Genomic DNA, 25,155 nt, shown 5'->3' on the forward strand with positions numbered 1-25,155 from the left:
AAAAAGAAAGAATACATATTTTAAAACATTGTATTAATGATCCCTCTTGACTCTTACTCTGTCTCCCTTTTCCCTCCTACTTCTAAAACCAAGTGCAAAATTCTCCCAGGTGACCGTGGATCCCATGAGAGTGAAAGTAAATCTAGTTTGGTTTACCCAACTTTGGATGTTATAGGGTCATTGTGTCTGGAAATGGCTGCAATATGCATTATATAAAACAAAAATATTAATAACACATTTTTTTTCAAAAAGAAAGAAAATGGGAGTGAATTCAAGTTTATAATCATAGAGCATGTCACGTACTTTTTGGTTTCTACTCTTCCATATAATAGATTGTTATGAAAACTTAAGATTTCTAGATGATAGGGAAAATGCATTTTAACTCAAGTACTGCTCTTGCTGAAATAGTAAGAGCCTCTAAGAAAATTATGTCGGGGATCATCATGGCTGTGATACCAAAAGGTTTATATTTTATATTAGATGTAGTTCAAAACACTATGCCTCTTAAGTCCTGAAAAATAAACAAGGTGTTTTGTTGTGTGTTTTTTTCCTTTCCAAACCCATGATTCCATTCACTCTGTTTGTTTCAGACCATTTAAGTACTAAAGCAGTTGATGTGTGGATAGGTCTGAATCAGCTGGATGCAGCTGCTGGCTGGCAGTGGTCAGATGGAACCCCTCTCACCTACCTAAACTGGAGTCCAGGTACTTGTGGTGGTTTTTGGCTATATTACAATATGACACTATCTCAGAGGCTTAATAGTAAGTGTTATTTATTCTGATGGAAGTAAGGGACCTGTAGCTGGCTGGACAGGTACTTTGCTCTCATCCCACAAAGCTTTGGGACAAAGAATTCTTGAATCCTAAGACCTACTTTGAAGGATTGGGGGTAGGAAGAGGTATACATCCACTTGTCCTTGGGAATTCATTTTAAGGAGTCCTTTTAGACTATATAGTTCCAGGGGAGAGTACTTACATACATAGGTCTCTTAAGTCTATAAATGGGCTACCCTAAAATGGGATGTCCAGTACAATTAAAGCTGGACTTTTGTTGTTTTGCCATTCTGTCACGTCAGACTCTTTGAGACCCCATTTGGGGTTTTCTTGGCAAAGATACTGGAATGGTTTGCCATTTCTTTTTCCAGCTCATTTTACAGATGAGGAAACTGAGGCAAAGGGTGAAGTGACTTGTCCAGGGTCACACAGGTAGTAAGTGTCTGAGGCCGGGTTTGAACTTGGGTCTTCCTGACTCTGGACCCAGCACTCTACCTACCCTACCACCTAGCTGTACAAAAGCTGAGTTGAACTCCTACAAAGCAAGAACATAGAACACTTATACCAGGCAACAAACAAAAGCCAAGAAACTAGGCAAATTGCCCAAGGTTGAAGAAAGAATCTGGCTCAGAGCCAGAATTGGAGTCAGCTACTTTTTTATAGTAACAAATTGTAAAATATTTATCTATTCTAGAAACAAAATCATCCCTTTATTTAGTGTGATAGTTGGCAGATCACTTAACTGTTTTGCTCTTCCAAGTAATTTTTTTTCAAGATAATATTAATGATACTAACAGGTCATGTAGGATTTTTTAGAGTCACACTAATCACCATAAGCAGCATGGCATGGGGAAAGAACATGGTGTCAGTTGACCTTGGTTTATATACCATGTCTATCACTCACTACTGTGTAACCCTGGGCAGGTCACTTAACCATTCCTAGCCTCAGTTTCTAAATCTGTAAAATGAGCATTTTAGATTAGATGACCTCTAAAGTCCCTGTTAACTTGAAATGCTATGAGTGAATGGAAAATAATGTGCTTTAGGTTAATTAATTATATTTGCTTTGGGAATTTAAAGAGCCGTTGGTTGTTTTTTTCAGATGTTAAACTTGACCCATTTCTTAAACATCACTGTGGAACATTCAATTCTTTGATGACACAGTCCTGGCGAAGTCACGAATGTGAATCTGGGTTGCCTTATGTATGTAAAAAATATTTAAACCACACGGAACATGAAGTATTTGGTAAGTATCTTTATTATGTTAATTACTCTTATAGGTTGTTGAATATTCCTCTCAACATGATTAAATACCTTCCTCCATCTGTTGTTAATACATAATTCACACTTTACTAATGTTGGTTTACATTTATCCAATAAAATATTTGTATCCAGACAATTTCTACTATTCTAAAGGAATCTTGAATTCCACATATATGATCAGAATATTGCTTTACAAAAAAACAAGACAAGATAACTTTAGCATATCAAACATTTCACCTTTTCAGTTTTCCCCATTGGAATTCTCATTCTTTGATTATTGGAATATGCGACACCTGTTTCTTATCTAAATCTACTCCTGAATTTCATTCATGATCCCATTGGAAATTGACTAAATCATAAGTGAGTTTTATACAACTCGCTACTTCAGTGATTTTCCACTGCATTCCACACATCACTCTATAAGCCCAATGGAGAAAAAAGTCTTTTAGTAACAAGTCTTTAGTCCAATTAATGTTCTTTTTAATATTTATCTCCTCTTTTAGGAGAAGATACTGGTTTTTTCTTTAAGATAATGTTTTTATCTTTAGGATAAGAGAATGTTTTTCTCTTATCATTAAAACCACAGAATTTAAATTTAAATCCTAGAACTTAACTCATAAATCAAACACAAAATCTTCTCTTTGGTATTCAAAACCCTTCATAACCTAGTCCCCTCCTACCTTTCCAGTCTTCTCATACCCCAACATGTTCTCTTCTCAATCCATGTTCCATAAATAAGACACTCCCTAGGCTCAAGGCATTATGTCTGGCCGTCCCCCATCCCTGGAATCCTCTTCTTCCTCATCTCTGCCTACTGGCTTCCCTAACTTCTTTTAAGTCCCAACTAAAATCCCATTTTCTACAGCAGGTCTTTCCCAACCCATGTTCATTCTAGTGCCTTCCCTCTGTTCATAGTTTCCTGTTTATCCTGTAGATAGCTTATTTGCATATACTTGATTTCTTATTGCCTTCCCCATTAGATTGTGAGCTCCTTGAGGGCAGGGGCCATCTTTTGTTCTTCTTTGTATCTCCATTGCTTATCACAGTGCCTAGCACGTATTAGGTTCTTAATAAATGCTGATAGATTGATTCATCAATAGCTAGGAGAAACTCATTGTTTCATATTATAACCTGAATTTTCAATTGCAACAAGTTAAACAAGTATAATTAATGTTTTCATTTTAATTTTCTTCTAAATATCCATTCCTGAAATTCTTTTTTTTTTTTTTTTGGTGAGGCAATTGGGGTTAAGTGACTTGCCCAAGGTCACACAGCTAGTAAGTGTTAAGTGTCTGAGGTCAGATTTGAACTCAGGTCCTCCTGACTCCAGGGCTGGTGCTCTACCCACTGTGCCACCTAGCTGCCCCCATTCCTGAAATTCTTACAGAGTGTAGAATACAGCTGTGGGTCAATTTCTCATCTCTAGAGAGATTCTTTCAGTGTTTCAATAACTTGCTGAGATTCACATAGAATTCTCTCCCTCTCTTGCTTTCCTCTCCCTTTTCCTCCTTCCTTCTATAAAGTGGGGATTAAATCATTAATTTATTGTCAGTGATTCATTCAACAAACATTTATCAAGCGCTACTGTGTGAATAGCTGGCATTTTAAAACTTTGTCCTAGGTACTGGCAGCTACACAAAGTTTTTTTTTGTTTGTTTGTTTGTTTAGTGAGGCAATTGGGGTTAAGTGGCTTGCCCAGGGTCACACAGCTAGTAAGTGTTAAGTGTCTGAGGCTGGATTTGAACTCAGGTACTCCTGACTCCAGGACCAGTGCTCTATCCACTGCGCCACCTAGCTGCCCCCCAGATACACAAAGTTTTGATAAAATATGGTTACTGACTTCATGAAGCTTAAAGTCTAGGAGGGGCATAAAACACAAACTCAGGTAACTGTAACACATAAAATTGTGGTTCTGTGAGGTCAGAGGTAGGTCCCTTCTACTAGCTACCAAACCGGGTAGCTGTGGGAAAAGGAGACATGCATTGAGCCTATGATTTCACTGCTATAGGGGCCTCCCTCATGGGGAAACTCCCAATACTAATTCGGGTAGACACCTACTCTGCAATTTATAGTCTTAGAGAATTGCCTAGAGTCCCAAAAGGTCAAGTGATTTGTCAGGCACACAACCAGTATGTACCAGAGGTGAGACTGAACCTAGCTAGGTCTTCTTGCTTCTGAGACTGATTCTCTATCTGAACTCTCAAGTCTCTTTTGCTTTTGACATTATATTGTTCTGTCATCATCTCATAAAAGTGAAAGGTTTTTAGTTTTCAGAAATTCATCACATGCAAAAAAAATAATAAAGATAATGTCACCCTTCATTTAAAAATAATAGCATCATACCCTATGGTTATGAATAATATGTTTTTATTTTATTTCTTTAAAATGAAAAAGATGCTTGGAAATACTACCCTACCCACTGTGAGCCAGGCTGGAGTCCTCACAATCACAATTGTTACCAGCTTCAGAAAGAAAAAAAAACCTGGAAGACTGCCCAACATTCCTGTCGGTCCAGTAACAGTGAACTGCTCAACATAGCTTCATTAGCAGAGATGGAGTTTTTCATAACCCTTCTTAGGGATGGTGAGTCCTTAAAGTTGGTTGGTTTACTTTTTTTTTCTAATCACTGCTAGACCTTATGCCCATAATCATGTAGCAGGAATTTTTTTTTTTTACTAGTGAGATAGAAAATAAATCCATCTATTTTTAAATTGACCTTGATGTACTTTGGGATACTATTTTCAGACTATATAGAGTCACAGCATTTTCACAAAATATATGGTCAGAAAAAATGTAAAGGCATTCACATTTTAGGCAGATAAGGTGATAGATGCAGTGATAATTTAAAAAAATATGACATTGTGTGTGGCATTCACTGTTATTTTATGACTTTAATTTTAAAGATTCAACCCTCCAAAGGGTTGAAATTATCACTGAACCAAGAAACTTGCAAACAGTAAAACACCACTGAACTCTTAATTTAATGATGCTGTTGCCAGTGGTAGTAGACCTTATGTATACAATCCAAGCAGTAGACATTATTGTTTATTAAGTTGAAGTTAAGTGGTGGTGGTGGTGATGACGATGATACTTTAAGGTCTACAAAGAGCTTTATAGCTATTGTCTTACTTGGTCCTCAAAACAACCCTGTGGAAATTATTGCCCTTATTATTATTCCCATTTTGCTGAGAGAAGTTAAGTGACTTTCTCTGGTTTACACAGCTAGTAAGTGTCTGAAGAAAGGAATTGAACTGACTTCTTCCTGACTCCAAGTCCAGCTATCTGATATCATGCTTCTTACCCACCTCCAAACTAAGGATTCTTAACCTTTTTTGTTGTTGTTGGTTTTGGAGTCTCCTTTGGCAGTCTTGTGAAGCCTATGAAGGCCCTCTTTCTGAATTTTTATTTTTATTTATGTTTTTTTTTTTTTTTTTTGCGGAGCAATTGGGGTTAAGTGACTTGCCCAGGGTCACACAGCTAGTAAGTGTTAAGTGTCTGAGGCCGGATTTGAGCTCACGTACTCCTGAATCCAGGGCTGGTGCACTATCCACTGCGCCATCTAGCTGCCCCCTGGATTTTTAAATGCAAAAAATAAAGTACAAAAAATTGCAAGGAAAATAAATTACAGTGAAAATAGTCATTGTAATTATTTTCCTATCCAGGTTCACAGACCCCCTGAAATCTGTCTGTCTGTGGACACCAGGTCAAGAAAAAGAATTTTTGTAGACATTAACTAATAACATAAGTAATTCTGATAGAGCAAATTTGTAATGAAATAAAGGCATAATATAGCGACCATTGTCTTTTCCCCTAATACTTAATTTCTATTTATAACTAGCTTTGAATTTTACCTTGGACTCCAAAGCCCTTCTTGGTGGTTAGCCTTCAAGTTGAGGATTTGCTCAGAATGATATGTACTCCTGAGCTGTTTCTTTTCCAATGGAATTTTTCCAACGTTTCTTTCTCAATTACAAAGAGATATGATCGGGGCAGCTACATGGTGCAGTGGATAAGGCACCAGCCTTGGATTCAGGAGGACCTGAGTTCAAACCCAGCCTCAGACACTTACTAGCTGTGTAACTCTGGGCAAGTCACTTAATCCCCATTGCCCTGCAAAAAAAAAAAAAAAAAAAAGAGAGATATGTTCATTCTGACTTGGCTGTTTGAGTCTCATTCACCTTTCTAACACTGATGAACACCTACCAAGATCTGAGCTGCTCATCCGAATTCTTTTGCTCTAAGATCTCCAATGAACTTTCTTCCATGTTGAAAAAAAATCCAGAGGAAATAGAAAACATAGGGGAAAAAACAGAGAAAAAAAGTATAAAATTGCTTGATGGCACTGAGAGGTTAAGACATAGGTGTCTCTTTTTTTCCAGTCAGAAAGGAGTGTTTCCCACCTTGTTTGGTCTGGTTTCCACTACCCGTGGTGCCCCCTGCCCTTTCATTAGTTTTCTTCAAATGTCCCTCTTTTGCTTTGCATAGGTTTGGGGAAGTTAATAAGAATCTCTGAGGAGATAATTTCTCTTATGCTTAAGATGTAGAGGTTTCCAAATCTTTTTTTAAGCCTGTTTTTTAAACTGTTACCACAGATTAGAACACAAAACAAAGTTGTTTATTTGTTTGTTGTTTTTTTCCTAAGCTTTTTAAAAAGAGTTAAACTAAATTCTATCACACAGGTAATTCATAATCAAAATGAAACTTTTTATTAGTCAAAATAATGACCTCCTTTTTCACATAACAGGGATCAAAACAATTATCTCCTATGATCTCTTGCAGGAAATGTATCTGAAACATGGATTGGCATGAGCAGCCATAGCATCCCAATTTCCTTTGAATGGTCCAATCACTCTCCAGTTACCTTTACTTACTGGCACACCCGAGAGCCCAATATTTCTCTCAACAGCAGACAACTTTGTGTTTCAGCTCAGCAATCTGTAAGTTTCCAACATCATCACTAAGAGTCTTTGAGGGTTGAGTTGGTTTACTGGGAGGCTGTTGTTTTTAGGATCATAATGACTCTATGAACTCCATAGGTCAAGACTCATGAGAGTCAATGGTTGTCATTTAAATCAGACTATAAAATTGAGGAAAAACATTTATAGACAGTTTCTCAGATAAAGATGTTATATCTCAAATATATAAATAATTTTATAAACTCTATAAGAATATGAGTCATTCCCCAATTGATAAATGGTCAAAAGATATGAACAGGTACTTTTAGATAATAAAATCAAAACAATTGAAAGTCATATAAAAATGTTCTAAATCATTATTGAATAGAGAAGTGCAAATTAAAACAACTTGAGATATCATTTTACACCTCTCAGATTGCCTAAAATGATTGAAGGGGAAAGTGACAAATGTTGGAAGGGATGTGTAAAAACTGGAATGCTAATTCATTGTTGGTGGAATTGTGAACTGATCCAACCATTTTGGAGAGTAATCTGGAATTATGTCCAAAGGATTATTAAACCACCTCTTCTCTTTGAGTCAGCAACACCACTACTAGGTCTGTTTCCAAAGATGATTAGGGAAAAAGGAAAGGAACCTATATGTTCTAAAAATATTTATAACAGCTCTCTTTGTGTTGGCAGTTGGGGAATGGCTGAACAAGTTGTGGTATATGATTGTTATGCAATACTACTGTGCTATAAGAAATGATAAGCTGGGTGATGTTAGAAATATGTGAATAGACTTGTTTGAAATAATGAAGAGTAAAATAAGCACAACCAAGAAAATGTTATATGGCATATAGTAACAGCAATATTGTTTCAAGAACAACTTTCAGCAAATAAGTCATTTTGACTATTATAAATACCCAAATTAACTACAAAGGACATATGAAGGAAGACTATCTGCATCCAGAGAAAGAACTGATAAATAGAAGTATATATACAGGGGCAGCTAGGTGGCGCAGTGGATAGAGCACTGGCCCTGGAGTCAGGAAGACCTGAGTTCAAATCCAGCCTCAGACACTTGACACGTACTAGCTGTGTGACCCTGGGCAAGTCACTTAACCCCAATTGCCTCACCCCCCCAAAAAAAACAAACAAACAAACAAAAAGAAGTATATATACAATGATTTTATAAATATATGTATGTGCATGTAAATATATATATATATATATATACACACACACATATTTGCATGATAATTTCATTATATTTAAAAGGAATAGTAAGTTGTACACAATAGATTTACAGTTTCCTGTGCAATGACTTTTTAAAAATTATATTCTGTTACGGAAATGCTTGTTTTATTCTATAAATTTAAAAGTAAGTAAATAATTTTTTAAAAAAGGAAACTGTATGTACCACTGTCATGGAACTCCATGAGAAACCCTGCCCCTGACCCAAAATGGCTACTAATCTAGTCGGAAGTGTTTCTTCACATACCAGTGTGTGGAAATTTATTTTGATTTGGGGACCCTACCTTTAGGCTGAGATTAGAAAGCCTTGGGCCCTCAGGGTCTCTCCCCCTCCTCCTCAGCCTTAGCTGAGTGAAAAAGCCCCGTGGGCTATACTAGACCCAGGTCAGACAGCTGGGGGGAAAAAAAAAAAGCCCCAGCTCCCTCCGACCTGAGTGGATCCCGGATAGCCTGTACTGAGGCACGTGAAACTTGGAGCGAACCCCCCCCCCCCCAGCCGCAGCTCTGGCTGGCGGATTAGCTTGGTCTGTGGGGGCGAAGGAAGCCCCGAGATTTGAGTGGAGAGAAGAAAAGGTATATATAGACCTGGGAGTTAGATAGGAGGGAGGAAGGAGACGGATGGAGGAGACGGACTCGAGGAAGGAGACTCGAGGAAGGAGACTCGAGGAAGGAGACTCGAGGAAGGAGACTCGAGGAAGGAGACTCGAGGAAGGAGACTCGAGGAAGGAGACTCGAGGAAGGAGACTCGAGGAAGGAGACTCGAGGAAGGAGACTCGAGGAAGGAGACTCGAGGAAGGAGACTCGAGGAAGGAGACTCGAGGAAGGAGACTCGAGGAAGGAGACTCGAGGAAGGAGACTCGAGGAAGGAGACTCGAGGAAGGAGACTCGAGGAAGGAGACTCGAGGAAGGAGACTCGAGGAAGGAGACTCGAGGAAGGAGACTCGAGGAAGGAGACTCGAGGAAGGACTAGGAGAGAGGCTGACTAGAGGGGAGCCTAGACAAGGACAAGGAGAGAAAAGGAGAGACCAGGCTGACAAGGTTAAGGGCCTTAATACAAACCAGGGAAAGTGTAACTTGCCCTGAGGCGGCTAAGGCCTTATTGTATTCAAGAAGTTCAAGGCACAGCAGGTGCAAAAGAGTCGCAGTGGAAAGAGACAACAGGAAAGCAGTCAGGTTGTACACTTTATTTCCCTGTATTTCTACTTTTAAATAGTATCTCATAAATAAACTCTGCTTTGATTATTTAGTTAGAGGCTTCTTAATCTTTATCAGTTTGGGAGCAGTGTGGTAGAACTTTATAAACAGCCCATATTAAATTAACGAAGTCAGCCAAATAGTCAACAGTCCCCAGATTAGTTCTCCAGTCAGCTTTAGCCCCCCAAATTTGGTAGTCACCAAAAATATTTTTACAAGTGACACCCCCAAATAGTCTCAAATATCTAGGTTGACAGCCTTATTCTATTCATGTTCTCGCCCTGTTTATAATACAAATCCACACCTCTCTAAATCAGAGCTATAGTGATATTTTCAGGCACCAGGTGTGAGTTTATATAATTCTCAAATTTTTCCTTCAGATTGAGGGTATAGGTTTATGATAATCCTGATCTTTAACCTGGTTTTGGGGGAAACTTAAAGAAGATTATTTTTAAAAGGAGATTTTGAGAATATTTTTGATAAGAGCCATGGAAAAAATAATTATTTTGACAGCAGCATATTTGAAAGAAGAGGGTCTGAGAATATGATGTTAGATATTATTTCATCCAGCCAGAACCGGAGGCTCAAAGTGTTTAAGTGACTGACCATGGTTATACAATAGGAGAAACGAAAGGTGAGGCTTCTGATGAGGAAAAGATATTAATAAGAACATATATTTATAGGAGATGTACAAGTCATAGGACCCAGATCAGATTATTGCTTGTAATATGGCAACAAAGGTCATTCTATAACAGGAATTAATAACATGTTTGGGGTCATGGACCCCTTTGATGAAAGGATCTGGTGCGGCCTATAGATGCCTTCTCACAATTATGTTCTTAAAAGCAAAAAAAAAATATGTCAGGTTAAAAAGGAAATCAATCATATTGAAAGGTAGTTATAAATTTTTTTTTTCAAAAATAAGTTCAGAGTCCTTAGATTAAGAACTCCCTTTTTATAGGATCTTCAGTGAGAGGGACCGCAGAACCTATACAGTCCAACCCCCTCGTTTTACAAAACAGAGGCCCAGAGAGATTAAGAGATTTGTACAATTCACATAGTGTCAGAGTTAAAATTTGAACGTAGGTCCTCTGACTCCAATCAAATGCTTTTATAGAGAAAAATAAAATTGTCAGGACTTAATCATCGATGGAAAAGAAGGAAAGAAAGGGAATGAGATGTCTAAAATGATCTTGAATTTTCTCTAGGGTGCTCGTGGTATGGGAACAGATATCCAAGAAGTATTGATTAATTGAGCAACACTACCCTCAAGAGAAATTTCTAGTGGCATGATGCAGAGATATTTTTATCAGTGACTTTATTAGGTTTGGATAAATTACGTACTGGGCATGCATAGTAGCTGCATCATTTCAAATGAAAGAAAAATCTTAGCTCTGAAGTTATATGTAGTTCTGGGTACATGTAGTCAACAGTAAGATGTTTGTTAAATCAGATTAAATTTTAACAGTTATTAAGTACCTGTTATATGCAGCCATCTGTGCTAGGTGCTAAGAAAGATGAGAGGCTAAAATAGGACTTGGTGCTTTCCTTCAAGTAGCTTCCTATCATATCTAATTGGTGACTAAAACACATAAATGACTATAACCTCAATAATATGGAGAATCCTATTAGAAATTATCTAGTTTGACCTCATCTTTACAGATGATGATATTAATTCCCAGTGCTCTCTGCCTTCCATCTTATTTATTTATCCACTATTATTTATAATGACACTAGCTTTTTTTTTTTTAATTTTAGTGAGGCAATTGGGGTTAAGTGACTTGCCCAGGGTCACACAGCTAGTAAGTGTTAAGCGTCTGAGGCTGGATTTGAACTCGGGTACTCCTGACTCCAGGGCCGGTGCTCTATCCACTGCGCCACCTAGCTGCCCCATGACACTAACTTTTATATAATTCTTTAAGGCGTGATAACTACTTTCTGGGTGTTATATAATCTTCGCAACAATCCTGTGAGATAGGTACTATTATCCCCATTTTATAGATGAGGAAACTCAGGCTGAGAAGTCAAGTGAGTTACCCAGAGTAACATGGCTGGGAAGGAGCTGAGGGACAATCTAAATTCAGATCTGCTTGACTCCAAAGCTAGCCCCACATCCACTATGCAACTGGGACTGATATTCATTCTGAAGACACATCATAGGATAGAGGTGACTCTGGGTTCCCAAAGGATCTGCCAGGATAGTGCCAGCAAATAATAATAAGCTGGAAAAGCATCACCAGGTTACAGTTGAGTGACACGACGTATGCCTGTCATCCATAGAGAGAGGAGCCTCAGAGAGACTCATCTCTGAATATTGTCTCATAGTAATGAATCTTGCACCTCTAAACTCCCTCAGGGACTATTTACTATTAAAGGAGTAGAGAGGGTACCATCTGTGTTGGTGGAAGGATCCCCTACGCTGATGAAATCTCAGATTCTTGGAATTATGTAAAATGGAACAGGCTCTTTAGAAAGGCTCATCAGAGGTTTTTATGTGAGAGTGAAGGAGAACATTATCACCAACAAAGGGGGTATCCTGGTACAGCTTTCTAAAGGGCAGCAGGCCAAAATGACTAGGCAGGGTCATGAAGGGGGTGTGTCTGTGCCTGCTGTGGTCACTGAAAATCATTAAGATTAGATGCTTTGGGCTTCTGCTTAGTTTAATTCAAGAGGCTGTTAAAATCAAGAGGCTGCTTGCAGCTTCAGATGAAACTCCACCCCCCCCACCCCCCCCACCCCCCCGCAATGAGGGTTAAGTGACTTGCCCAAGGTCACATGGCTAGTAAGTGTCAAATGTCTGAGGTCAGATTTGAACTCAGGTCCTCCTGAATCCAGGGCCGGTGCTTATCCACTGTGCCACCTAGCTGCCCCCTTGGGCGAAACTCCTAACAGAGGAGTTTTTAAGTATTTGCTGAGTTTGTTTTCTTCTTTTAACACTGTAACTCTGCTCACTCATGGTTCATTTTTCTGGCAGAATGGCAATTATGAAATGAGTAAACATAACAATTAATCTGTTTCTAAGAAGCAAAACTCTATTATTAACAGGTAGCTTTGTAATTAACAGAATACTTAGTCATCATGGATGCCCCAATTTATGTCTGAGAAGTGGGCAGCTAGTTGGATAAGCTGTCATAAAGACTACAGGCCTTGCCACAGTGGTAGACAGAGCAGCCTCCCACCTGCTGGCTGCTTCTGAAATTACAGTTTTGGGTTCCTTTAAGATTTTTGACTGATCCATACATGAGTCATTTTATCTGGAATGATGGAAATGGTGAACCCCCACGCCCTGTCCTCCCAGAAGGCTACCTCTGTGTGTGTGTGTGTGTGTGTGTGTGTGTGTGTGTGTGTGTGTGTGTGTGTGTTTTGTTTGTTTTGTTTTTGCAGGGCAATGAGGATTAAGTGACTTGCTCAGGGTCACACAGCTAGTAAGTGTCAGGTGTCTGAAGCTGGATTTGAACTGAGGTCCTCTTGAATCCATCCATTGTACCACCTACCTGCCCCGAAAGGCTACCTGTTCTAAGGTGATGTTGCATATTTAGGCTTTAATGTGAATAAAGGCTTTGACAGTGGGTACTAATAGCTTGGGCAGCTAGGTAGTATAGTGGATTGAGTGTTATACTTGGAATCAGGAAGACGCATCTTCAAAAGTTTGAATCCGGCCTCAGATACTTACAAGCTGTGTGACCCTGGGCAAGTCACTTCACTGTATTTGCCTTCCTTGTCTGTAAAATGAGCTGAAGAAGAAAGTGGCAAACCACTTCAGTATCTTTGCTAAGAAAACCCCAAATGGGGTCATGAAAAAGCAGGCACAACTGAACAAGAACTAATAGCTCACATTAAGAGAGGACTTTGTAAACTTTCAGCACTATATTGTGTGCATTTAATTTTCCTCTAATTATGATTATGTTGACTTTATAGGATATGAAACATTCCCCCTATGATAATTCAGTGAGGTAGGCAGGGTGAGTGTTATTATCTCCATTTTACAGATGAGAAGACTGAGACCCAGAGAGATTGAGTTGTTGTTGACACTAGTAAGTATCAGCCAGGACTAAACTCTAGCTCTTCCTTACCCAGTGCTTTGCTGAAGTCAGCATTACTTGTTTATTTTTGCACCTAGAAATGGTGGTTTGTGCTAGACCAAAAGTAAAGTTTTGTCTTATTTTGGATCATGGTCTAGGCAAACAACCTCTGCCTGGAGTCAGAGGACTCGGTTCTTATCATGGTTGTACAGCTGACCACCTATGTGACCTTGGGCAAGTCATTTTTCCTCATGTAAAATGAAACTGATAGACTTATTGATCTAGAGCTAAAAAGCACTACTAAGACCACCTTGTCCAAATTTTTGCTTTTCCATGTGAGAATACTGAGGCAGGTTAGTGACTTAGGACACATAAATAATCTCCAAGGTCAATTTTTTGTTGTTGTTTATTGTTTTCAGTTGTGTCCAACTCTTTGTTACCCCACTTAGGGTTTTCTTGACAGATTTATTGGAGTGGTTTGCCATTTCTTTCTCCAGTTCATTTTGCAGTTGAGCAAACTGGGGCAAACAAGGTTAAGTGACTTGCCCAGGGTCACGCAGCTAATAAGTTTCTGAGGTTGGATTTGAACTCAGGTCTTCCTGATTCTAGGACCAGCACTGTATCCATTGTGCTCTAGCTGCCCCTACAGTTAATTAATTAAGAATTATTTATTTTGTGTTTTATTCTGAAATTGGACACAAAAGAACAAAAACATTTTCATATACAAAAGACAATGTAAAAAGAGGATTGAATAGGAATCTCTTCCATGTAACTTGGGTTTATTTTTTAAAGTACTAAATAAATTCAGGGGCAAGCTGAGTGGCACAGTGGATAGAGCACTAGCCCTGGAGTCAAGAGGACCTGAGATCAAATCTTACCTCAGACATTTACTAGCTGTGTGATCCTGGGCAAGTTCCCAATTGCCACAGTGGCCTTAAATAACCCTAATTGCCTTAAACATCCAGGGCCATCTCCAGTCATCCTGATATATATCTTGCCACTGGACCCAGATGGCTCTGGAAGAGAGAGTGAGTTTGATGACCTTGCACAGCTCTCCCTCACTTAAATCCAATTCAGTACAACTCGTGACATCAACCTGATGTCATGGTCCTCTTTGAAAATGAAGGACAAACAACAATAACAAATAAATTCAACACATTACTTTCATTTGTTTGTTTGCTTTTGGGCAGGGAAATGAAGGTTAAGTGACTTACTGTAAGGGCTAAAATTCTAGCTATACTGTCTAAAATATCTAATGAGTGGTTGCCAATAAATGATAAGCTTTAGCAAGAATTAGACTTTTAAGCATTTATTAAGGAGAGTAAGAATTTGGTAAAGAGAGAAGGAAAGGCCTAGCTTCATCTATCTATTAAAGGAAGAGAGCATTTCTAGCTGCCTTCTCCACCAGAGTCCTCAGGAAAGAGAGAGAGCCAGCTCGCCAGCCTCCCCCTTCTTCCTGATGCCGCATGGTCCTGCCCTCAGAGGCCCTCTCCTCGTGTTGGAGCTTTCCTACAGTAAGTCTCCAGCAGGTGGCGTCATTCCAATCATTACATTACCTAGGGTCACACAGCTAGTAAGTGTCAAGTGTCTGAGGCCAGATTTGAACTCAGGTTCTCCTGAATTCAGGGCCAGTGTTTTAGCCACTGTGCCACCTAGCTGCCCTTCAACATATTACTTTTGAAGATAGCCTACATACCTCAGTGGTGCAGTCACTAGAATGCTGAAGGAACTCGGGAAAACCAATTCAAATCCTATCTCAGACACTTACTAGATGTGTGCACCAGGGCAAGTCACTTAATCCTGTTTGCCTTCATTTTCCTCTTCTGTAAAATGACCTGGAGAAGGAAGTGGCAAACAACTCCAGTATCTTTGCCAAGAAAACCCCAATAGGTCACAAAGGGTCAGACATGATTGAAAATGACTGAACAAGAAACATTTATCATTAGTCTTCAGTTTCTTTAATATAATGTGGTCATTGAGAGGGTGTGAGTCATAGTGTATACAGGATACCTTTTTGGCTTAGGAAATTTAGGTTAAAATTCTGCCTCGTGTACTTTATAGCTATGTTTAGGGAAACAAAGTGTGTGTGTGTGTGTGTGTGTGTGTGTGTGTGTGTGTGTGTGTGTGTGTGTGTGTGTGTTTATAGCCAGAATACAGCACAAAGGGGATATTGTTTTTGTTTATTACTGATAGTTAGTTATACGTAATAAGATAGGTGTATGAACCAGGAGAGTGGAGGATTATAAACCTGCTTTCTTTGTTTTTCCTTTTGCTCAAGTTGATTTGCTCATCAGTTGGATGAGATCTTGAGAGTGAAGTGGGCATTATTTTTGGTAGTCCCCAAATTGGATTTGGGGGGCACAGGATTACTCTTCTGGGGCTTTAATGAATAGGGTTTTAGAGGAAATTTCTAACTCTTTTAAGATAGTTGTCTGAACCACCAGTCATGGATTTCAAAGTAGTACTAGACACAGGGAATTAAAAAAAAAAAACTTAATCTTAGCCTAGAACACTCTAGCTAGATGTCTTTAGCTAAGTATCGTGTCCCATAGCCTCATCTATGGACTGAAGAGCTGATATCTTGCCCTTCTCAGGGAGATGATTCTAGTCACACTTGAGTAGATGGGAACCAAAGGGTCAATAGATGACCCTGAAGAGCGAAAGCCCAGAGATGGAAGTGGAGAACAATTTGGTAACCAGAAAAACTCAACAGGAACAACATGCCTCCCCTCCCCCAGAGAAGATTAGACACGTGGTCAGCTTATAAATGCAATGTGTAGTAAAGAAAATGCATCCACCTAAGAGCAGCACAATGATGTCTCCAAAGGACATTGGCAGTCCTACACCCTGGTCACCTGAGTTCCTGCTATGTCCCTCTTCAGGCATGGTGCCTGTATGTGATCCTTAGTCCATGTATTCTCTGTATGCATATGCCCTCCCCTACTGATAGTTTGGCAGTCTGTGATATAGTGTATTCCATTTGTACATAAAGGAGATCTTTCTTGTCAATTTTATTTGCTCTGCCATTTGATGAAATGTCTTTTGTTTCTATGTGTTTTCTGCCTGACTGATAGAAGTAAGCACACCAGTGGGGTTCTATGAGCAAAGGTTTTTGAGTGGGTGTTGACCCATAAAGAAAGCCTTAAACTTAGATTAGCTTTTCTGGAGACCTGGATGCAAGAGGAGGCACCACTGGTACTATACCTGTGATCATGGCCAAATCAGTTGTTAAGAGCAACACTTTCCTCATCTGTAAAATGGAGTTAATATACAGTCAATCCTCAGCATTCACACATTTAACATTTGGGACTTCAAGCATTTGAATGATTTTATTAGTAACCTCATTTTCACTTTCCCATTAGCAAGAGTGCACATTTGTGGCCATGTGGCAGTAGAGAAAAAAAATGAGAGGTGTCATGAGCACAAGTTTGGGGAGAGCCAGCTTCACTGGTTTTACTCATCCCACTGTTGCAGAGTAAAGAGCTTCCCATGCATTTGTTGCATGTTTTCATTGTTTACCTGTCCAACTCAAGTTTTGTGTTGAAGTTATGCCCCCAAAGCATAGTGCAAGTCCTCTAGGTTCTAAACTCAAGCATATAAAGTCAGTGAAGTAACAGAGAAAAAATAAAGGTTTAGATAAACTTTGTGCCAGAATGTCTGCAGCCACTGTTGGTCTCGAGTTCAGTGTTAATGAATCAATGATTCCTAATATCAGCAAAAAGGAGGAAAATATTTGTAAAAGTGTTTGTGAGGGGGCAGCTAGGTAGCTCAGTAGATAAAGCATTAGCCTTGGATTCAGGAGTACCTGAGTTCAAATCCAGTCTCAGACACTTAAGTGTTAACACTTAAGTGTTAACACTTACTAGCAGTGTGACCCTGGGCAAGTCACTTAACCCTCATTGTCCCTCAAAAAAAAAAAAAGTGTTTGTGAATTTGCTCCAGAAAGTGCTAAAGTAACCTCTCAGGTGTGAGATGAGGGACTTAGAAAAAGTGTAAAAGCAGCTAAATTTGTGGATAAATGAGATGGTAGTCACCCTGGCCCTTTCTCCTCCTGATGGGTTTAGGGGAAGCTGGAGAGTCACTCCAAGGAACAATTCAATCATGGAGCCAAAAGGGAGATTAGAGATGGGAGTTTGTCTCTTTCCATTTTTGACCTTGGGGCTCTTTAGTAATATATCTACCCCTAGTCCTCCCCTCCCTCATCAGTCCAGTGTTGCCTCTCCTGCCCTGCATTTTTTTTTAAGTGAGGCAATTGGGGTTAAGTGACTTGCCCAGGGTCACACTGCTAGTAAGTGTTAAGTGTCTGAGCCTGGATTTGAACTCAGGTACTCCTGACTCCAGGGCTGGTGTTTTATCCACTGTGCCACCTAGCTGCCTGTCCTGCCCTGCATTTTATGGATTATTTCATGATTACTTTGTTAGGATAGGGGCATGTTATATCTGGGAATAAACCTGCCAGGACAAACCCAGGAACTACATGAATGTAATTACAAAATACTTTTTATACAAATAATGTCAGATTTAAATAATTGGAGAAATATTAATTATTCATCAATAACAATGACAAATCTACCTAAACTAATCTACTTATTCAAGGCTATCCCAATTAAATTACCCAAAAAAAATGATTGAGCTAGAAAAAATAACAAAATTCATTTAAAAGAAGAGGTGAAGAGTATCAAAGGAGTTAATGAAAAAAAGTAAAGGAAGGTGGTTTAGCAGTATTAGATCTTAAAATGTTTTATGAAATGGTAATTATCAAAACTGGTACTGGCTAAAAATAGAAAGGTAAATCAGTGGAATAGAGTAGACATACAATACACAGTAATGAATTATTATTATTATGAATATTTATAACATATAATTAATATATTATAATATAATAATGATGAATTATTATTATGAATTATTATAGTAACCTTGTGTTTGGCAAATATAAAGATTTAAACTTTGGGGATAAGAACTCACAATTTGGTAAAAATTGTTGAGAAAACTGGAAAACAGTCTGGCAGAAACCAGGTATAGACCAATATCTGATTCCATTTACCTAGATACGGTCAAAATGGATACATCACTTAGAAATAAAGGGAGATATCATAAGTAAATCAGAAGAACATGGAACATATTAACTCTCAGACTTATGGATAGGAGAAAAATTTGTGAATAAACAAGAGGTAGAAAGCACTGTGAGATGTAAAATGGATAATTTTGAGTACAGTAAATTATTTTGGTTTTGGGTTTTTTTTTTTTAATTTCATTTATTTATTTATTTTAGTGAGGCAATTGGGGTTAAGTGACTTGCCCAGGGTCACACAGCTAGTAAGTGTTAAGTGTTTGAGCCTGGATTTGAACTCAGGTACTCCTGATTCCAGGGCTGGTGCTTTATCCACTGCGCCACCTAGCTGCCCCTGAGTACAGTAAATTAGAAAGGGTTTGTACAAATAAAACCAATCTAGCCAAGATTAGAAAGCAAGCAGAAAATTGGGGGGGGGGGGAGATTTTATAGGCAGTTTCTCAGATGAAGATCTCATATCTCAAATATATAAAGAACTTTGTAAAATTTATAAGAATATGAGTCATTCTCCTACTGATAAACAAAGGATATGATTAAGTAGTTTGGGGATGAAGAAATCAAAGCTATATAGTCACATAAAAATGCTCTAAATTATTGATTAGAGAAATGCAAATTAAAATAGCTTTGATATATCATCTCATACCTATCAGATTGGCTAAAAGGATAGAAGGGGGAAATGACAAGTGTTGAAGGGGATGTGGAAAAATTGGGACTCTAATACACTGCTGGTGGATGTTTGAAATCATCCAACCACTTTGGAGAGCAATCTGGAATTATGCCCAAAGAGTTATAAAACTGTGTGTATCCTTTGACCCAGAAATAACACTGTTAGGACTATTTCCCAATGTGATTAGGGAAAAAGGAAAAGAACCTATGTGTTCTAAAATATTTATAGCAGCTCTCTTTGTGGTGGCAAAGAACTGGAAATTGAGGGGATGCCTATCAATTGGGGAATTGCTGAGCAAGTCGTTGTATAGGATTGTGATAGAATACTGCTGTGCTGTAAGAAATGATGAACAGATTGATTTTAGAAAAACATGGAAAGACTTGTATGAAATAATGAAGAGTGAAATCAGAACCAAGAGGATATTGTATACTGTAACAACAATAATGTTTGAACTGTGAATGTCTAAACTATTCTGAGTTATAAACATTCAAATCAACTACAAAAGATTTATGAAGGAAGATGCTATCCATCTCCATAGAAGGAGTTGATAAACAGATGTATACATAGTATGGTTTTACGTATATAGATAGACATATATATATATATATATATATATATATATATATGTTTATGGTGTCCTTCTCTAGTGTGGGTTTGGGAGAGAGGGAGGGAGACAATCTGGAACTTAAAATGTACCCCCAAAATAAATAAAATTAATTTGAAAAGAAAAGGAAATGTGCATGTTATCAGACTTAATGTTTTGTTATAAAGAATTATATGCAGAAAAGTATATCTTCATCAGTCTCTTGTGAAAGATTATAGTTTTTGGTGGTTACTGGAACCCAGCCCCTTAATTCCAATAGGTTCAATGTATCAACATAAGCATTTTTGACTTTTGTGCCATTTTCTAGGGACATCATCTTCATTGAAAATCGAGGATTGACGGCACATGTACTACCTGTCAGAGTTGTTATGAGGAGAGTGCTTTGCAAACCTTAAAGCCTGTGTAAATAAGATCACAGATTAGAGTTGGGAGTTTTATTACCATAAAAGTGTTAAGTAATACATCTTACGTTTTTATTTTCTCCAGGAGGGAAGGTGGAAAGTTAAAAACTGTGAAGAAAAAATTTCATACATTTGTAAAAAAACAGGACGTGTCCTTTCTGAAACTAAATCAGGTTGTCATGAGGTAAGTCTGTTTAACATTATAAATTATGCATAAGGACCTTTTGACATAGTCATTTGAAATTATTATCCTTTTTTACAAGAAGATTTAATTGTATGTGTGTGACTTAAAAAAATAATATACAAGTGAATCAGAAAATCATGAAAGATTTACAACTTTTTGAAGGCTGTCTTTATGGATCATTGCTTTGTCGACACTTGTGACCTAAATTTCCGTTTCTTCCTAGATCTGAAGTTTAAAATGATTTTCTTCTCCCATCTGTACAAATAACAAGTGTTACACGATGCTTCATCTCACACATGGTTTTCATAGTTCAAGTGCAATGGCAGAGGGGGAAAAGGAAGTATTCCTTTGATCAGGGGAGAAAGCCCTTATAACTATACTCTCACATTCCTTTCACTTATAGAAAACACAAATAGGGGGAGGGGACTATCAAGTCAATGTGTTTAGATAGAATAAAGCAATCAAAGGTCCAAAACATTTTATAACATTTATGGTCTTTTGGCAAATGGAGGGCCCCAAAAATGTTTTTATGTTTTCTAAATGGAAATAAGATAGAAAAGTTATAGCTATTATCACAATTGAAGTGTATTTTAGATACCAAATTAAAACTACCAGGGATACTAGGCATGGTGTAATGGTTGCAGGGAGAGGAGCCTTGGACTTTGGAAGAACTGAGCTCAAGTCTGACCTCAAATGAATGCTAGCTGTGACCAGGGACAAGCAAGTCACTTAATCTCTCAGTGTCCCAAACAACTTTCTAAGCCTCTAAGTAATAAGTGAGTTGTCAACTAGCTTTGGAGGAGGCAGTGAGGGGAAGAGAGGGAGTTTTCTCACTGATTATTTCTTATACTGATAAAATGAATTCTTCCCCTATAGCAGTTTTGGGGATTCGGATGACAAACAATTGTTGTCACGTTGTCATCATTTGTGAAAAGCATTTACTGATCAGGATCTTATCTAGCAGATCAAATCAACTTGCCCCTTCACTGTCCCTGGATAGACACAAATAAGCTTTCAACATTTTTTTTTCCTTTTTGCTTTTCTTAAGTTGTCTCAGCTCTTGGCTTTTGTTTTTATTTGGCTAAGGGAAAGACAGAGAGGGAGGGAAGGAGGATGGAGAGGTACACATATACAAATGTGTGTATACATACACTTGTAAACATATACATAGAGAAAACCAGGTATGTGATTTCATCAGCATATAAATGATGAAATAAATTTCATTAGAATATAAAAAAATCCCAGTGAGGAAGCACCTTCTCTTCAATGTATGGTCTTAGAGAAATACCACTCCATTTAATCTTTACAACAACCCTAGTAGATAGGTTCTGTTATTATCCCCGTTTTTACAGATAAAGAAATGGAGGCAGACAGAAGTTAAGTAATTTGAACAGGCTCAAATTGGCCAGCCAGGAAGTGTTTGAGGCTGGATTTGAACTCAGGTCTTCCTGACTTAAGGTCTAGCACTACCTTGCTACACAAATATGCACACACATGTGCGGTTTGTAGAGGGAGAATTTAAGTTAAAAATGTTTCATAACATACCATCTTCCCTTATATCCTTTTGGTACATATCCCTTCACATATGTGACAACACCTGGTATAGACAGATCTTTAGGAATATAAATGTTTTAAGATGTGGGCTCAATGGTTAGGGCTAACAAATCAGATTTTTCAAATCAGATTTCGGGATCTTATAAATATAGATTCCTTTGCCTTCATCAAATGTGGTCAAGTACAGATTTTCTTCCTTAATAGATACATTTGACCCATTTTATTCCTTTCAGCAAGTCATCCTATGACTGTTTAGCTCATGGTGTTAATGCAGTCAGGTTCAAGGGCTGGGCACATCTATAAGGCAGTTTGTTTTTCTCTATTCCATGGTTACAGATTATATTCCAAAACCCGCTTAACCATTTTCCAAATGCATATCATTTGTTTTCACAGATTAGTGGGTTTTCTTTATACAAACTTAAAAAAAAATTTTCCTACAATTCCTGCAAATTTATGGTCCATCCCAAGGACCATATTTTAAGAGATCATATTTAGAACGGGAAGGGCCTTTAGGGGCCAGGCATCCAACCCCGTCATTTTACAGATGGATGAACCAAGGCCTAGAGAGATTCTAAGTAACTTGCTCAAAGTCATACAGGCAGTAAGTAATGGATCAAGAATTTGAACCACTGATCTTTCAGCTGCACCATTCTAACCTCTCTTTAAAAATTCACACCTGGGGAGCTATGCTTAGATTCTACTTTAAAATCTGCCTTTTCTCCTCCCCTACATATACCAGAATACACACACACACACACACACACACACACGTGTGCATATTTGAAGTCAGAATTCTTGAGCTAGAGATTATCTTTTTGTTGTTCATTTGTTTCAGTCATGTCTCACTCTTTGTGATCCCCATTTGTGGTTTTCTTGGCAAAGATACAGAACTGGTTTGCATTTCCTTCTCCAGTTCATTTTACAGATGAGGAAACTAAAGCAAACAGAGGTTAAGTGACTTGTACAGGTTCACACAGCTAGTGTCTGAGGTCAGATTTCAACTCAAGTCTTCCTGACTCCAGGCCCAGCCCTCTGTCTACTGCACCACCTAGGTGCCCTGGAGATTAGTTTAACTCTTTCTATGGATAAGAAAACTCAGTCCCAGAGAGAAATAAAACCATATATTTCAGAATCAAAATCACAAATTTAAAAGCAAATTTAATGTGTTGGGGGCAGCTAGGTGGCACAGTGGATAAAGCACTGGCCCTGAATTCAGGAGGCCCTGAGTTCAAATCTGGCCTCAGACAATTGACACTTACTAGCTGTATGACCCTGGGCAAGTCACTTAACCCTCTTTGCCCCGCCCCCCAATTGAATGTGTTTATAAATTTGTTTAATTCTGTTTCTACTATATATTCAGTGAACTAAGAGAAAGTTTTATATTATTTTGCACCTGTGGATATATCTTGCTGAAGAAAATACTTGAGATGTTTGAAAACATCTAGGTGTTTGACCTTGTGCAGACACAGCCTAAAAATTAACACAGGTTGAATATCCATGTGAAAAGGAGGTTACATATAGTTGCACCAGCAGCTGGTACATATACAGGAATATAAACATTGCAGGATTCAGATCTTTTAATTGTGGGAATTTTTTTTTCCTACTCCAGGCTGCTCTGAAACAAAAACCAGGCATTGTTTTGTTTTTTTCTCCTAACCTAGTTATTTACATTCTAGTAATAATAGAACAATACAGATTTCTCCCTTTTGCGCACTAATTATTGTTTCAGAGAATGATCTGTTTTGGGGTATTTTTTCCTGCTCTAGCTGTATGATGCCTATATTTTATCTGACATTCATCTAATTGTATACAGCTGTTGGGCTGATTAACACTAACCACTTCAGCAGCCCAATCATTTGCCTGCTGAGGAATAATGGACTTCCCCAAATTTTTTAAGTTTCATTTTTTTCCTCATTCTGAAAGGAGAGTTCATATTTACCATAGCAGAATTGGAATTTGTTTGATAATTTTGCTCCCCATCTTCTTTCCCTTTGGACCAGCTTTGTCACTGTTTGTAGATTCAATGCTTTAATGTCCTTATATATTTGTAGCTCATTGGTAAACTTTTTTATTACGAATATAATTTGAACATGAATGGAATCTCTTTTTTGCAAACTTTACTCAATCATTTCAGAAAATCAATCTGATTATTCAGGTTAAAAAATTATTTTTTCCTCTATAGCAGGTTTTTTTTGTTTTTTTTACAGGGCAATGAGGGATAAGTGACTTGCCCAGGGTCACAAAGCTAATAGGTAGCAAGTGTCTGAGGTCGGATTTGAACTCAGGTCCTCCTGAATCCAGGGCCAGTGCTTTATCCACTGAGCCACCTAGCTGTCCCCCTCTATAGCAGTTTTGGTGACATGAATGACAACGATTATTGTTTCCACATCTTTGTTATTAAAAGCATTTATTCATTGTTTACCTATATGGTATAATACAAAGAATTCTAGCAAATATGATCAGATTGCCTCTTCACTTTCCCTGGGTAGACACTGACCCCCAGCCAATAGGCTTTCATCATTTTGACTTCTTTTCCTTTTCCCTTTTATCAAATTGCCTCAGCTCTTGAGTTTTGTTTTTATTTAGCTAAACACCCTATCAGTTCTCTTCATCTCAAAATGGCTAATGAAGATGGAATACTTGGCCAAAAAGGTCAAATTGTCAAAATTCTTTGGCCTGCCCATCTAAATCCAAATGGGCTCTTTGGCCTTCCTTCCCCACTTCACCTCCTCAACTTTAAGCCTCTGTTGTGTGAGGGATCTAGAGCTGTGAGAGAATGGAATGGGGAGGTGGTGAGGAAGGAAATCTGGGGGAGTCGTCTGCAGGAAATATAAAGCCATGAAAAAAGTAAGTAGGCAGATGGATGGATGAGTGAGCTTCTGTAATCCCTGACTCAATGATAACGTTCCAGACTGAAATAGCTTATTTCTAAAGTTGGGTTTTCTCTAATTTACTATGAGACAAAGATACTTGCCAAGAATTATACTACAAATTGTGTTATGTATGATCTGATAAGAAGCAATAAGTAATGGCAGAGTACAAAGGGAAGAGGATTTAATGATTGTTATGCATATAATATTCTGACATCCATAAGAGGATTTATTCAGTTGAAGAAAATTCTCTAAACCTTAGTTGAAAAAAAGAGCAAAGATCGTCTGTATTCCATCTACATTGGAGTGTTAAAGAGGAGGTCACATTTCAGACTTTTTGTCATGTCAATTTGGGGCCATCAATTTTGATTTGGGGAGGGGGGCAAAGTTCACCTTT

The 25,155-nt window shown here is 38.2% G+C and overlaps 1 protein-coding gene across 1 annotated transcript in view; it reads left to right on the forward strand.

Annotated features, from left to right (window-relative positions):
- Positions 1-25,155, forward strand: part of PLA2R1 (phospholipase A2 receptor 1) — a 161,726-nt gene that overhangs the window by 70,059 nt on the left and 66,512 nt on the right. Inside the window, exons 5-9 of the mRNA XM_043996789.1 lie at positions 591-704; positions 1,876-2,019; positions 4,431-4,619; positions 6,816-6,973; positions 20,236-20,334. Of these exons, the coding sequence (XP_043852724.1) occupies positions 591-704; positions 1,876-2,019; positions 4,431-4,619; positions 6,816-6,973; positions 20,236-20,334 (704 nt within the window). The remainder of the gene's footprint in view (positions 1-590; positions 705-1,875; positions 2,020-4,430; positions 4,620-6,815; positions 6,974-20,235; positions 20,335-25,155) is intronic.

This window comes from Dromiciops gliroides, chromosome 3 (assembly GCF_019393635.1).
Source record: "Dromiciops gliroides isolate mDroGli1 chromosome 3, mDroGli1.pri, whole genome shotgun sequence".
NCBI classification, from domain to species: Eukaryota; Metazoa; Chordata; class Mammalia; order Microbiotheria; family Microbiotheriidae; genus Dromiciops; species Dromiciops gliroides.